A 12,614-nucleotide genomic window follows, 5' to 3' on the forward strand; every position below is an offset into this window, starting at 1 on the left:
TGGTCCCTTGAGTGAGGCACTTGCTGATTGGCTCCGGTCAAGAAGCGTGGAGCTGTCAACGATTGGTTAACTTTCAGAAGCTTGAGACCGTAATTGATTTACTAACTTCCAGAAGCACGGTTACCGGAGTGAAGCCGTTGTTGACTGGCTGATTTTCATAAGTAGCCACTGGAGTGAGGCTGTCGCTGATTGGCTGATTTTCAGAGTCTGTGGACTGATGCAAAGTTAACTTTATCTTCTTCACGACTTTAAACTGGAGCCAAAAGTCTTTTCCTTCCTTGGATATAAAAAATAAGTACTTTGATTTTCTAGTTCTTTCTTTTGGTCTTCCTTCAGTTAAACCTGCTGGATACACCATAGGATTGCCCAGATCTTTTACTTGTAGAGGTAGGATTTTCAGCTAGTATTCCAGTTTAAGTGATTTAAGCGCCGATTACCTTGGTGAAAAAATAGCTTTAATATTTTGTAATTGATTGCAAAAAGATTAATACAGGACATTTTAGGCATCCTGACAAAGTCAATACTTGGCGCAGGACAAAATAATTAAATACGGGACGTATGTGCTGGACTTACCCTGTCAATGACGTATTTCCCTCGTTTTACACATGAAAAGACCGAGATTCGGTGGGATTACGGCTCTGCAGTTGAAAACAGATCAAGCCAAGATCTGAACAGAAATGGGCCGAGATCTTCTGGGAGGATCTTATGAACCTCTAACGCCTGTGTCTGGAACACAACTGGGCACGTATTGCTAACGGGAGGTCAGCTTTATGTTCGAAGGGAGGGCGTGCAATTGATTTCAAACATTAGGTTTGAAAATGGTAGCGAGGCACCATCTGGGAGACTGCGGGAAGCAAGCAAGGCACTAAGGTACTGTCGCTATTACTGCTGTCGCAGTTACCGGCTGTCGCAGAGAAAGGCTTTGCTGGAGGTTGAAGCCGACTCAACAGGGCGGAGCGGAGTAAGGCCCCACCCCCGGGCGCAGTCTCCTGCATGGCCGGGGGGCGCCACAGAGATTCCCACCCCAAGACCTGGGGCCTGAGGACAGGGCAGAGTGACGACTCACCTCCCCACTCTCCCTGGGTACCGGTGATCCCTGCGTCCAGCCGAAACACCTCCCATCTTATGGAGGCCCGGACCAGTGTCAGTGGACAGACCCCTGTCCCAGCCAGTGGCCACGCCCCCCCCCCCCAGCTCCTAGCCCACAACGGACTCCTCCCCCGCCTCCGACGTGCCCCGGCGCGTTGCGCCCCCCGCCCACCCGGCACGCCCAGCCGCCCCGCCTGGCCGCAGAGGCCCCGGAGCTGCCCTGCGGGCCTGTGCGACCCTCATAGCAGCACGGTCCTCCTGCGTCACCCGCAGTCTGCCGCCATGGACATGTATCCTCCGCACCGGCTGGGGTTGTCCCGCGCATGGTTCCCCAGCGGCTCTAGCCGTGGCTCGCCCTCTGTCAGGTATGTGGGACCGAGGCTACCGAGGGGTGGCCGGGCCCGGGATTGCGGGCTGTTGGGGTCTAGTGACGACTCCTGGTGCAGGGCGTGGCCGGGCATGGCTTCCACGCGGATGGTTTTTTCCTTAAACGGCTCCTTGAGGAACGTTTCCCCAGGAACGGCACCCTGTGTCGAGGCTCCCACAACGGCTTTCTTGTGAAGGACCCCCTACTGTGAAATCACCACCCCATAGAACGTTTCCCCCAGCAAAGATTTCCCTGTAGAGAATCTCCATAGTGCCTTCTCTATGGATAGGTCGCCTGCCTACCCATAGATTACTGCTCCTAGAAACCGCTAGAGAGACACTCCCGTTAATAGCTCCTCTGTACAGAACCCCTAAATGTGTTTCCCTAGAAACAGCGTACCTCTAATGCCCCCTGTCGTAGGTCTTCTCTAGAGCCTTTCCCTTTAACAGAGGCTTCGCTAAAGAGTACCCTACTCCGGATTCCTACATACACACAAAACACTGACAGCATCTTCCCTATTGCGCATTTTCTCACCTCCCGCTGCTCCAGCCTGCATCGCGAAGCTCCCTTAGTCCACAATGGGGAGCTCAGGCTAAGGGGAGTTGGAGGTCATTAGGGGCACAGGAGGGGAAAACTAACTGGATGGATAGGAAAAAGAGGCCTAGGAACCCCGAAAGTAGCGGACCCCATGCCCCTAAGCCAGGTGCCTCAGTACGGGGAGGGTGATATTGAGAAGGGTCCCTACCCCCTTTCCGTAAAGAAGGATCCGTTTTTTGATTTCTGCTCCTTGTGCCTTTGGGGCTGACCTTGGTAGTCTGAGCATTGTTTGTGATGGAGCTAGTCTGGGACTGCCTGCGGAATGTGGAGGTTGGAATGATGGAGGGGTTTGGCAGAGACCATTGAGAGGGAGGGAGAGAGAGAGAAGGAAGTGGGCTTTGGTACTGCTAAATTGCCATTAACCCAGAACAGGATTTTTTTGGTTTGCTTTTTTTTTCCTGTATTTTAGCCACTTAGGAAAGCAAATATGGTATTGTTACCTTTAAAGGAGCCGTGAACTTAGATGTTAGAACTGCTTTTCCTATATCCTTGTTTTGGAGATTAAGGCATTGTATTTTTAACTATTTGCTCACCAATCTGGGCTTTATTGTTGTTGTTATTTTAACTAAACCAAATTCAAGCAGAGCAAGAACTAAATCTTAAATTCCTGTTCTCTTACTGGCATTCCTTCCCTGACCCCAGCAACTAATGCATGTTTGTTGAGTGAATAAAGATTGAGGGAGGTAAGGCTAGATTCCCATGGTTACATTTGGGAGTCCTTATTTGCTTTTAATTTGGTAGGTTACATTGTTTGAACTTCTCTGCCCTTCCAAATGGAATTCCTGGTGGACTTAACAGTTCCCAAGTGTTTAGCTGCTTATGATAACCATCTCCCATGCGCCCTAACATCCTAACATTTCTGGCAGCAAGTTTCACTGTTTGAAAGTATTTGAACGTTACATAGAATGAAACTGCACAGAATACTTTAGAACTTGGAGCAGCCATCTGTTAAATCTGGGCTATGTGTAGACTTGGGGTTCATCCCAGGTCATTTTGAGCTTAGGAATCTTGAGTCTTTGAGACTTTTATGGGAAAAACAAAAGAGTGTTCCAGTAAAATCCATCTCTAAAATATCCGCTGCTTTCCCTGTTTCTAAAAAATGGCAGCGTGAAGCTTTTTTCAAAGTAGTGTTTTTATGTTAAAAAGATAAATGTTGGTTGGCCTTATTAATCAAACTCTGAATCATCCACCAAGTGGTTTGAGTGAAGCTTGTTAGTCTTCAGAAAATTATTAGTCTTCAAGGGGTAATGCAAGGAACACCAAGACCTCGCTGTTTTGTACCGATAGTAAAAGAAATTTGGTTCAGGCTCCGCTCCTTTCCCCACCTCTACACAACTGAACATGCTGCTGTTCTTACATATTCAAGCCTTTCCCTGACTTTGACATTGAACATCTTTAGCAAGTTTGGGCTCAGCATTTCCCTGTTACCTATACCTGACTTCTTTGCTGCACTCCGATTCCCGAGTGATGAAAGAGGCAGGCCTAACTGGTGCAGTTACATTCCTAAAGACCCAGCGATAGTGCTTTGCAAGTGTGTGGTTTAGCAGTGGTGTTTATTTTCACAGATGAGGAATAGAGATCAGGAGTTAAAATCTTGTTCCTTAGAACTAGAAGCTTCTTTTTAAGGATATAGTAGTTATTAGTGCTCTCCATCAAATATTTTTGGTTTCTGTCTCCTGGGCATGTGGTACAGTTGTACTTGCCTGTCCCGTTGAAGTTGGGGTTTGTATATGGCCTTGTGAGTTGCTTCAGGTCAGTGTAGTGTGTGCAGGAATGATGTGTATACCTCTGGTATGTAATTTACCACTCTCTCCCTCTGTTTTGGTGACTTGGTGCTTCAGATGATGGCTAGTCCATCCTTCTGGGACCCAGAACAAGCTTCCAGATGACTTAGGTTTAACGTGTAGAGTAAGCAAGAAGTAAACCTTCATTGTTTCAAGCCACTGAGATTTTGGAGTTACTACCAAGTCTCTATCTTGACTTGTACTAAGGAACCAGTGGAAATAGCCAAAATACGCTTTCTTACTTCAAAATCTTTTTCTGCAGGGGAATCTGTTCCTACTCAGTATTTGTTTAATTTCACTGCTTTTTTAGACAAACAATCCAACATTCACTGTGCCAGGTGTTGTGGATTCAAGCAATTAAGGCAGGCCCCTACCCTCAAAGAGCTCCTTAATAAGTGGAAAGAGGCAAAAACAATAAAAATTGTAATACAGAATGGTGATAAATGAGTACTGAGGGAGAAATAGGGCTGAAGGAACAATAATGTAAGAGGGTACAGTCGATTTGGGGCTTAGCTCTTAGGAGAATGGAGTTGCCATTTACTGATTTGGGAGTATTAGAAGAAGAGTGGGTTTGTGGAGAAAAGAAGAGTTCCATTCGGGCCTTGTTCATTTTGAGTTGCCTGATAGATACCCAAGTGGAGATCATGGATAGGAGTTGGATATACAAGTCCGGAATTCAGGAGAAAGATTGGGACTGGACATACCACTCGTAGGCTGATGACTCCCAATTTTTTATTTAAAGTTATGAGACTAGGTAGCGATACAGAGAGTAAATGTAGATAGTGAAGAAGACCAACATCGAAGCCCTGAGTGTGCCCTGTAGAAAAGACAAGTGTAGGGATGTCATCCAGCTTCGGCTGGAAAATGGTTTCCGAACTCTGGCATAACAGAAGGTTCAAGGACAGTTATGGAAAGCCAAATGATAAGTACTGTTGATGAACTGATGAGCACTGAGAATAGCCAGATTTGGTAATGTGGAGGTCACTGGTGACTTTAATAAGAACACTTCTGGTGCAGTGGGTTCGAGACAATAGGAGGGGAATTGATGAGACACAGTATAGATATAGTCATGGTGATTTTTTTTTTTCAAGGATTGCTGTGAAGGAAAGCAGAGTAATAGGGCTCTGGCTGGAAGGGCATGGGTGTTAGAGTCCTTCCTGTTTTTAGGTGGGTTGTAATTACAGTGTGCTTGTAAGTTGATGGGATACAGAGAGGCAAACGGATGATTAAGGAGAGAGAATGGACGGTTGCAGGGGTGAATTCCTTGAACAGGTGAGAGAGAAGGCGGTCCAGGACATAAACGGGTATGTTGACCTCAGGCTGGATTAGTGCATAGACAGTTCATCATACAGACGCAAATGCTGGTGCATTGGTGGATTTGTGGTGGAAGTAAGTGGAAGTTCTCTTTTGATTACGTCTATGATGTCAGCTAAAGAAGAAGGAAGTCTGTCAGCTAAAAATGAAAAGGGAGGGAGGTGCTGGAAGTTTGAGAAGAAGATGCAGCATTCATACAGGAGAGTGGGGGGAAATGAGCTGATAAAGAAATCTTTTAGGATTGCCCAGCAGCACCAAAAGTACCCATGTGGTGTTTGTTGTCATAAATTTAAGATGAAATTCAGCATGGTTGTATGCTTTTCCTTCAGCTGTGTTGAGCCACATGGGTGTGGACACTGTGAGAGGGAGTAACTGAGCTGTAGGATAGAGGGCCTCCCTAGAAGACAGGAAGGAGTAAAGGAACTGAGATGTAAGGAGAGTGGAAAGAATATCTGTACTTGTTGAGATGATCATGAATTAAGGTGGGAACGGTACTAGCAAAAGAGACAACGATCCAGAATCCGAAATCTTTAGGGTATCTTGAGGACTGAATGACCCAGGGGTTTGTAGGTGTCTGATGGAGGAATAACAGGGAGGGATGGTGGGTGGTTATTGTTGGCATGAAGAAATCATAAAAAATAAAATCTCTTAAAACCAAGGGACATGAGTTTCCGAATTAAACGTACTCTCCAAGAATCCAGCATAATTAATTTAAAATTAGCCATGCTAAGGTACATTATCATGAAAATTTTGAGTACTATAAAGACAACAGAATACCTATAAATCACATACATAGGGTCAAGAATTGTAGGATTGTTTGGAAACTATAAAATAATGGAGCAAGCGGTGCCTTCTGAAGGGACATGGATTCCCACCCAGAATTTGGGATTCAGCCAAACTCTCAGGTAGGCTCGAGGGAAGGATAAAGACATTTCACACATGTCGACTCTCAAAGTTTGACCTCCGTACAAGCTTTATTGAGAAGCCATTGGAGGGTGTGCTCTAGCAAAACAATCTGATTAAGGGTTTCCTATGTGGGAGCTCCTCTATTCCATGTACAAGTCGGATTTCTTACTTGTCAAGGGACTCATAAGGAAGGACCTTCTTTGCTACCCCTGGAACTTACCAAAGGGATGGGACCACTTTCTATTGCCATTTCCCACAGTGCTTGCCTTGTGGTCAGGTTAGTGTCTGGCATATAGTCAGCACTCAGTAAATATTACTTATTGAAGGGATAGAGAATAATAATATGTGAAGCTATGGGCTATGTTAAACTTCATGGAAGTTCAGAGAAGATAGAATCACAGTTGTGAGCTAAATGGTGAGAAGGTGGTTCACGATAGTGACATTCTGCAGAGATGACGTAAGCAAAGCCTCACAGAGGCAGGTCATCTCTTCAGGGGAGGTTTATCGACCAGTTACCGATGCCCGTGTTTCCCTCGGTTGTTTGTCGATGCAATACAGATGGTCCTTGCCTTAAGAAAACTCAAGATGCAAAGCAAGACTATGACTTGTATGTCTGAAAATGTGAAGTTTCACCTCCAGCGTACTCGCTCAGATGCTGGCCAGGGCGGCTTGGTGTGGCGCCTAGAGGCGGAGCAAATGATTGCTGAGCTAAGCTTTTATGGCCTTGTGTCTGGACCAGGGGTCTGAGTATCTGCCTTTTCACTTGTGAGGGCGAGTAATTGTGGATGCTTTCTGAATGAAGACTTTGAAACGGACTTGACAAAGAGCAGATTGTGTGGGGAAATGCTAAGAAAGCTGGAGAAGAGGAAGAAAATGGAAAATAAGATGCCACACTAGAATATAGTGAACAGACTTCCAGATAATGTCTTCCATGTGTGGTGAGTAGCGCTTTCTGAAGCTCTTGAATTTAGTTTGTAGAGTGTCTTGTGTACCCCAATTTGTGAAATATATGTAAGCATGAATCGCAGTTGGGTACAAGTTTTAACCATTTTAGAGGAGGTGGCCTATCAGGTAGGAACTACATTTGGCAGCTGGTAAAAGACACTTAGCAATATTGACTTCACTTTGGGGTATATTCTCTCTTGCAAACATGTCTAGAGGAGGGCAAGCTAGTTCTGAAGTCACCGGGGAGCCAGGCCTCTTCTGTGTATGGATGTTGCTGTCTGGAGCTTCTGAATTCCGTTTCTCTAGAGCTTCATGGTCACAGAATGGCTGTAGGCTCTCCAGCTGTGCTATCTCATCAACTGGACAGGTGAGAGAAGGAAAGATAAAGGACAGTTCCCAGGTGAGTCAGTTCCTTTCCTTCAGAGAGCTTCTTAGGAACCGCCCACCTAATGGCTTCTGCATGACTCATTGGTCAGCTCTAGAACTAGTGAGAGTTTAGCAAGTTGTTTAAAAAGTGTAATGGACTCAAGATGACAATCAAAATGGGAACAAAAGCTATAAAATACCAAAGAATCAACCTATAAGGAAAGTGGAAGACCTGGCTGGTGTGGCTCAGTGGCTTGAGCACTGGCCTGCTGGCCAAGCCTACTGGCCTGATTCTGAGTCCAGAGCACATGACTGGGTTGCAGGCCATGTCCGCAGTAGGGGGTGTGGGAGAGGCAACCACACATTGATGTTTCTTCTCCTCTTTTCCCTCTCTTCCCCTCTCTAAAAATAAATAAATAAAATCTTTTTTTTAAAATTAAAAAATAAATAAAAATACAAATTTAAAACTTGACAGAAGGGTATAAAACAGAGAGGAATGAATGGAGAGATATGTCATGTTACTGAGTGGGGCGCTTGGTATTGTCCACACTCGGTATGATCACAAAACAAAATCTCAATGGGAATTTTTATGGATCTTAACAAGCTGATTTTACACTTCATCCTTAAAAACATATATTCAATAAAAGCCATGGGATCTTTGAAACAATGATAAGAAGGACTTACCATAGCAGATATTAAAAATAATCCAAATACTAGAAAGTTCCAAAGATAACATACTTTAAAGCTCTGATTATTTTTAAGTGTACTGTTTCTGTGAGAATAGATAAATGGATCAATTAAAGATAGAAAAGATCCAGCTATTTAACATGTGCTAAAAGGGACATTCCCACCCTGGGTGGTGTGGCTCCGTGGATTGAGCGCCGGCCTGCAAACCGAAAGGTTGCTCTTTTGATTCCCAGTCAGGGCACAGGCCCGGGTCGTGGGCCTGATGCCTACCTAGCAGGGGGCCTGTGAGAGGCAATTGATGGGTGTATCTCTCACACATCCATGTTTCTCTCCGTCTCTTTCTCCTTCCCCTCCTCTCTCTCTAAAAGTAAACAAATAAAATCTTTAAACAAAGGGACGGGGAGCATTCCATATCAGAGTATTAAATGGATCAATCTATGGTCTTTAGACAGTCATATTTTAGGGGGGAAATATAGTCACATTTTTGCTTCACAAAAGTAAAAAGCACATTCCAGAGGAACAAAGAGCTAAATGATTAAAATACACACCCTTGTAATTAATGAAATATTGGCAGTTTAAAAAAAAGATTTTATTTAGTTTTAGAGAAAGGGGAAGGAAGGGAGAAAGGGAGAGAAATATCATTGTGAGAGAGAAACGTTGGTTGCCTCTCATACACGCCCTGACTGGGGATCAAACCCACAGCCCAGGCGTGTGCCCTGACTGGGAGTTTAGCTGGCAACCTTTCGCTTTGCCGAACAATGCCCGACCAACTGAGCCACACATTCAGGGCATTGGCATTTTATTATTATACTTTTATAGTACTAAACGAGAAGAACACTAAAGGAAGATATAAAACCCCTAAGCTTAAATGTAAAATTAAAACAGCCTTAACTATATAAAACTTTTAATCTTCTGCTTTCTTTCTAAAAAGATCCCATAACATAGTCTAGAAGTTTGCAGCAGATATTTGCAACATATAGCCAAAACAACTTTAAAAAAAATTTTTTTATTTATTTATCTTTAGAAGGGAAGGGAAGGGAAGGAGAGAAATATCAATGTATGGTTGCTTCTGGTGCATCCCCTGCTGGGAACTGGCCCCTGCTGGGAATTGGCCTGTAACCCAGGCATGTACCCTGATGGGGAATCGAACCGCGATCGTGTGGTTCGCAGGCCCATGCTCAGTCCACTGAACTACACCAGCCAGGGCCAAAACAACTTTTAAAATCTGATGGAATATGCAAATTACTTGGGGACAAAACCAAATAAATGACCAAGTAGAAAATGGACAAAGGACATGAATATGCAGCTGTAGAAAAATATGGATGATTAAGAAACATTTGACAACCTCCCCAGTGATTAGGAAGAATATAATTTATAACAGCGAAAATTCTAACCACTAGATTACCACTAGTTGAAGAGTAGTAACACGGTTTAGAAAGTTGTGGGGAATAGGTGCTCTGAGAAACTGTAGGTGAATGTTTCGAGAAAACAATTTGGCAAGATCTATCAAAATTTAAAATGCAGGTACGTCTTAAACCTGCCAGTGCTACTTTTAAGTCTTTATCTTCCAGAAACTTTTTGTACTTGTGCCACAGATGATCGTATAAGGATGCCCACGGAAGCATTGTTTGCTATTGCAAAGTAATACAATTCCAAATGTTCAGTCCTATTAAGTAGCTGGTAAGTAAAAACAAAAGAAGCCTGACCATTGTGGCTTAGTTGGTTGGGCATCATCCTACAAGGTGAAGGTCTCAGGCTCAATTTCCGGTCAGGACACATTCCTGGGTTGCAGGCCCCTTCCAGGTCCCAATCGGGGCATGTGTGTGAGAGGCAACCTATTGGATACTTCTCTCTCACACTGATGTTTCACTCCCTCTCTCTCCCTCCCTTCCCCTCTCTCTAAAAATAAATAAAATCTTTACTTAAAAAAAAAAAGAATACAGTACAGCAGTAAGCAGTTCATCACCAAACCATTATTATGTGACATGTTAAAAGGACTTACTCAAGAAAAAAAGATCAAAACTATGAAAATAAAATGGCAACAAATACATATCTATCAACAATTAGGTCTAAAAAACAAACTAAGCAGACAAGAAGAAGAGAGACAGAATCATGGATACAGAGAGTGTTTTTGATGGTTCCCAGATGCGAGGGGATTAAGAAGTGCAAATAAGTAGTTACAGAATAGCCACGGGGCTGTAAAGTACAGTCTAGGAAATGGAGTAGCCCAAGGACCCATGGACCTGAACAATGGTGTGGCTATTGCCTGAGGGAGTGGGGGATGCTGGGTGGAGGGGGACAACAAGGGAAAAATTGGGACAACTGTGATAGCATAATCAATAACATATAATTAAAAAATACAATATAGTAGTTTTTTAAAATGAGGTTAAGTTCTAAGCACTAACTTGGAAAGGTCTTAAGGTGTAATGGTAGGTGAAAAGGGTATGTTTCAGAACAGTTGCATACCTCACGATTATGATTTTATATAAAAACAACCCCCCAAAAAAGAAACTCACACTAACTATATATTTTACTGAGAGTTACACCAAATTGTTCACAGCAGTTTTCTATGATAAGATGAAATCAGATTGGCATGAAAATTCCAAACAGAGCATACATGTAAGAAGAATACATGTGTGTTTTAATTATTTAGTTTTGAATGTCAAAAGGTTAGCATAAAATTATGGAGGAAAATCAGGCAAACGTTAAATTTTCAATTTGAAATCCAAACAAGAAAATAAACTTGCCTATGTATATAGTAATTACTATAAAAACAGTGAGCAGCAAGCTGTTTCATTATAAATCAGAAGATGGGAAGATAGAGATGATGGTTTAGGGTGTAAATATATCGTCTCTGTGACTGACTTTGTTGCCAGGAAATCAGTGAGGTGAGGTGTATCAGAAAGAACAGGCTGAGTCAGGGCACCTGGTCACTCAGCTTCTGGAGCTGTTAATCTTTACTCAGCCTTGTGATCTTGGGCAAAGTGCTGCTTTTTAGGTTTTGGTTTCTTCATCCTGTGGTCTGTCTGTATCCCAAGTGTGAATTCAAGGAAAGTTAGAGTAAAGAATAGTATACAAGCAGTGTATTGAACATAACCCGCATCATCGTGTCTGCTGAATCTGCTGGTATCCTAAAGGAGGAGCTTTGTAAAGTCGTGGGCGACCAGAGACCATCTACCCGGGTTGTGCCAGCTGCACTCAGGTAGAGCCGGGAGTCACAGGGCAGTGCTGTTGCTGGGTGAGCTCGGTGTCTGTGTGAAAGTTTCTATTAAAAAAAAAGTCTGGGTGAATACACAATGACGACCTTTGAGAGTGAGGAACAGTGAAAAGTTTGGTTTTATTTGTAGTCTTTTTTTATCAAAAATTATAACAAATGAATATTTAAATGCATAGTTGGAAAATGCACTAGTGTAGGTCAAAGCAAATGTGCCACAGTGCTAATGGTGGTTAATTCCGGATGATGGGAATATGGGTCATTATAGTTTTCTTCATATGGACTTACCAGGTCTTTTTTAAAGTAGGCAAATATTTCAGTGAGTGACAAGTTTAATGGTTCAGTGACAAATGATAGACTATGTCTGGTTAAAAATTAAATTTTGGAAGCAAGAAAATGTACAGAGGAAAAGGAGAACTGAATTTAGTTTTATCCATTGGTCAAGAAAGTAAGAAATACTGTTACAGAACAGAGGTCCAAGGGGGCGCAATATTTGGCCCACCCAGGGATGCCAAAAACTGTTCTGGAACAACAGGGGCCCCTCCCAAGGACGGTATACTGATACCATCCTGACCACCTACTGGGCTCGGCTGTCCGTGGCCAGAGGAAAGACATCTCTCAATGCCAGAGATTTGTGAAAAGGAAAGGAAAGGTTTATTTAAAGCTATACACACTTAAAGTAGTGACCCAGTGTCTCCATTAAAATATCAAAGTCCTTTAGGATACCCACAGACGCCCACAGCACTCCCTTCTCCCCCTGCCCTAATTCGGGGTACCGTAACTCTGGAAAAGAAGCACACGCCTGAGTTTCAGGCCACTGGCACCATCATCTGTGTCGCCTTCCAGGCAGGATCTCTAATTACTCCAAAGCCACGTGGCACCTTCTCCTGGTCTACTGGAAGAGTTCTTTCACCCTTCTTCCAGGCAAAGTCTCTCTGTTTCCCAGGCCACACGGCCAAAGGGAGCACCCCAAAGCCGCGTGGGCCTCTTCTACCAGAGCTGCAGGGATCTGCACTCTGGCCAAAACCTCATGGTTCTTTTCTCCACCAGAGCTGCAGAGAGGGTAGGATTGCCACCGTAGCAAAGCTGAGTAGCCATTCTCTGCTAAAGCCACATGGTGGGGGTCCCCAGCTGTGGGGGTCCCCGCTCTGCTGGAGCCACGTGGTACTCCTCCAATGGCTGCCGTGTCTGGGTTTTTAATCCCCACTCCAGTCCTTCTTTGCTGCCCCATTTCTGACTCCTCCCACAGTCGGTTACGTCTGCCAGCATTCCTGTATATTCCAAGTTTACTGAGCTGCGATCGTGAGTCTGGGCAGGTGTGGCCCCATAGCGTGGAGCCAATCAT

At 44.0% G+C, this 12,614-nt stretch overlaps 1 protein-coding gene across 2 annotated transcripts in view; it reads left to right on the plus strand.

Moving 5' to 3' along the window:
* Positions 1-1,268: 1,268 nt before the first annotated feature.
* DNAAF9 (dynein axonemal assembly factor 9) overlaps positions 1,269-12,614 on the plus strand; it is a 124,735-nt gene continuing 113,389 nt past the window's right edge. For both annotated transcript variants that reach the window (XM_053671071.1, XM_053671072.1), the window contains exon 1: positions 1,269-1,454. In XM_053671071.1, coding sequence (XP_053527046.1) covers positions 1,372-1,454 — 83 coding nt within the window. In that variant the 5' untranslated portion in view covers positions 1,269-1,371. The remainder of the gene's footprint in view (positions 1,455-12,614) is intronic.

This window comes from Artibeus jamaicensis, unplaced genomic scaffold (genome assembly GCF_021234435.1).
Source record: "Artibeus jamaicensis isolate MK-2021 breed Jamaican fruit bat unplaced genomic scaffold, CSHL_Jam_final contig_685, whole genome shotgun sequence".
NCBI lineage: Eukaryota > Metazoa > Chordata > Mammalia > Chiroptera > Phyllostomidae > Artibeus > Artibeus jamaicensis.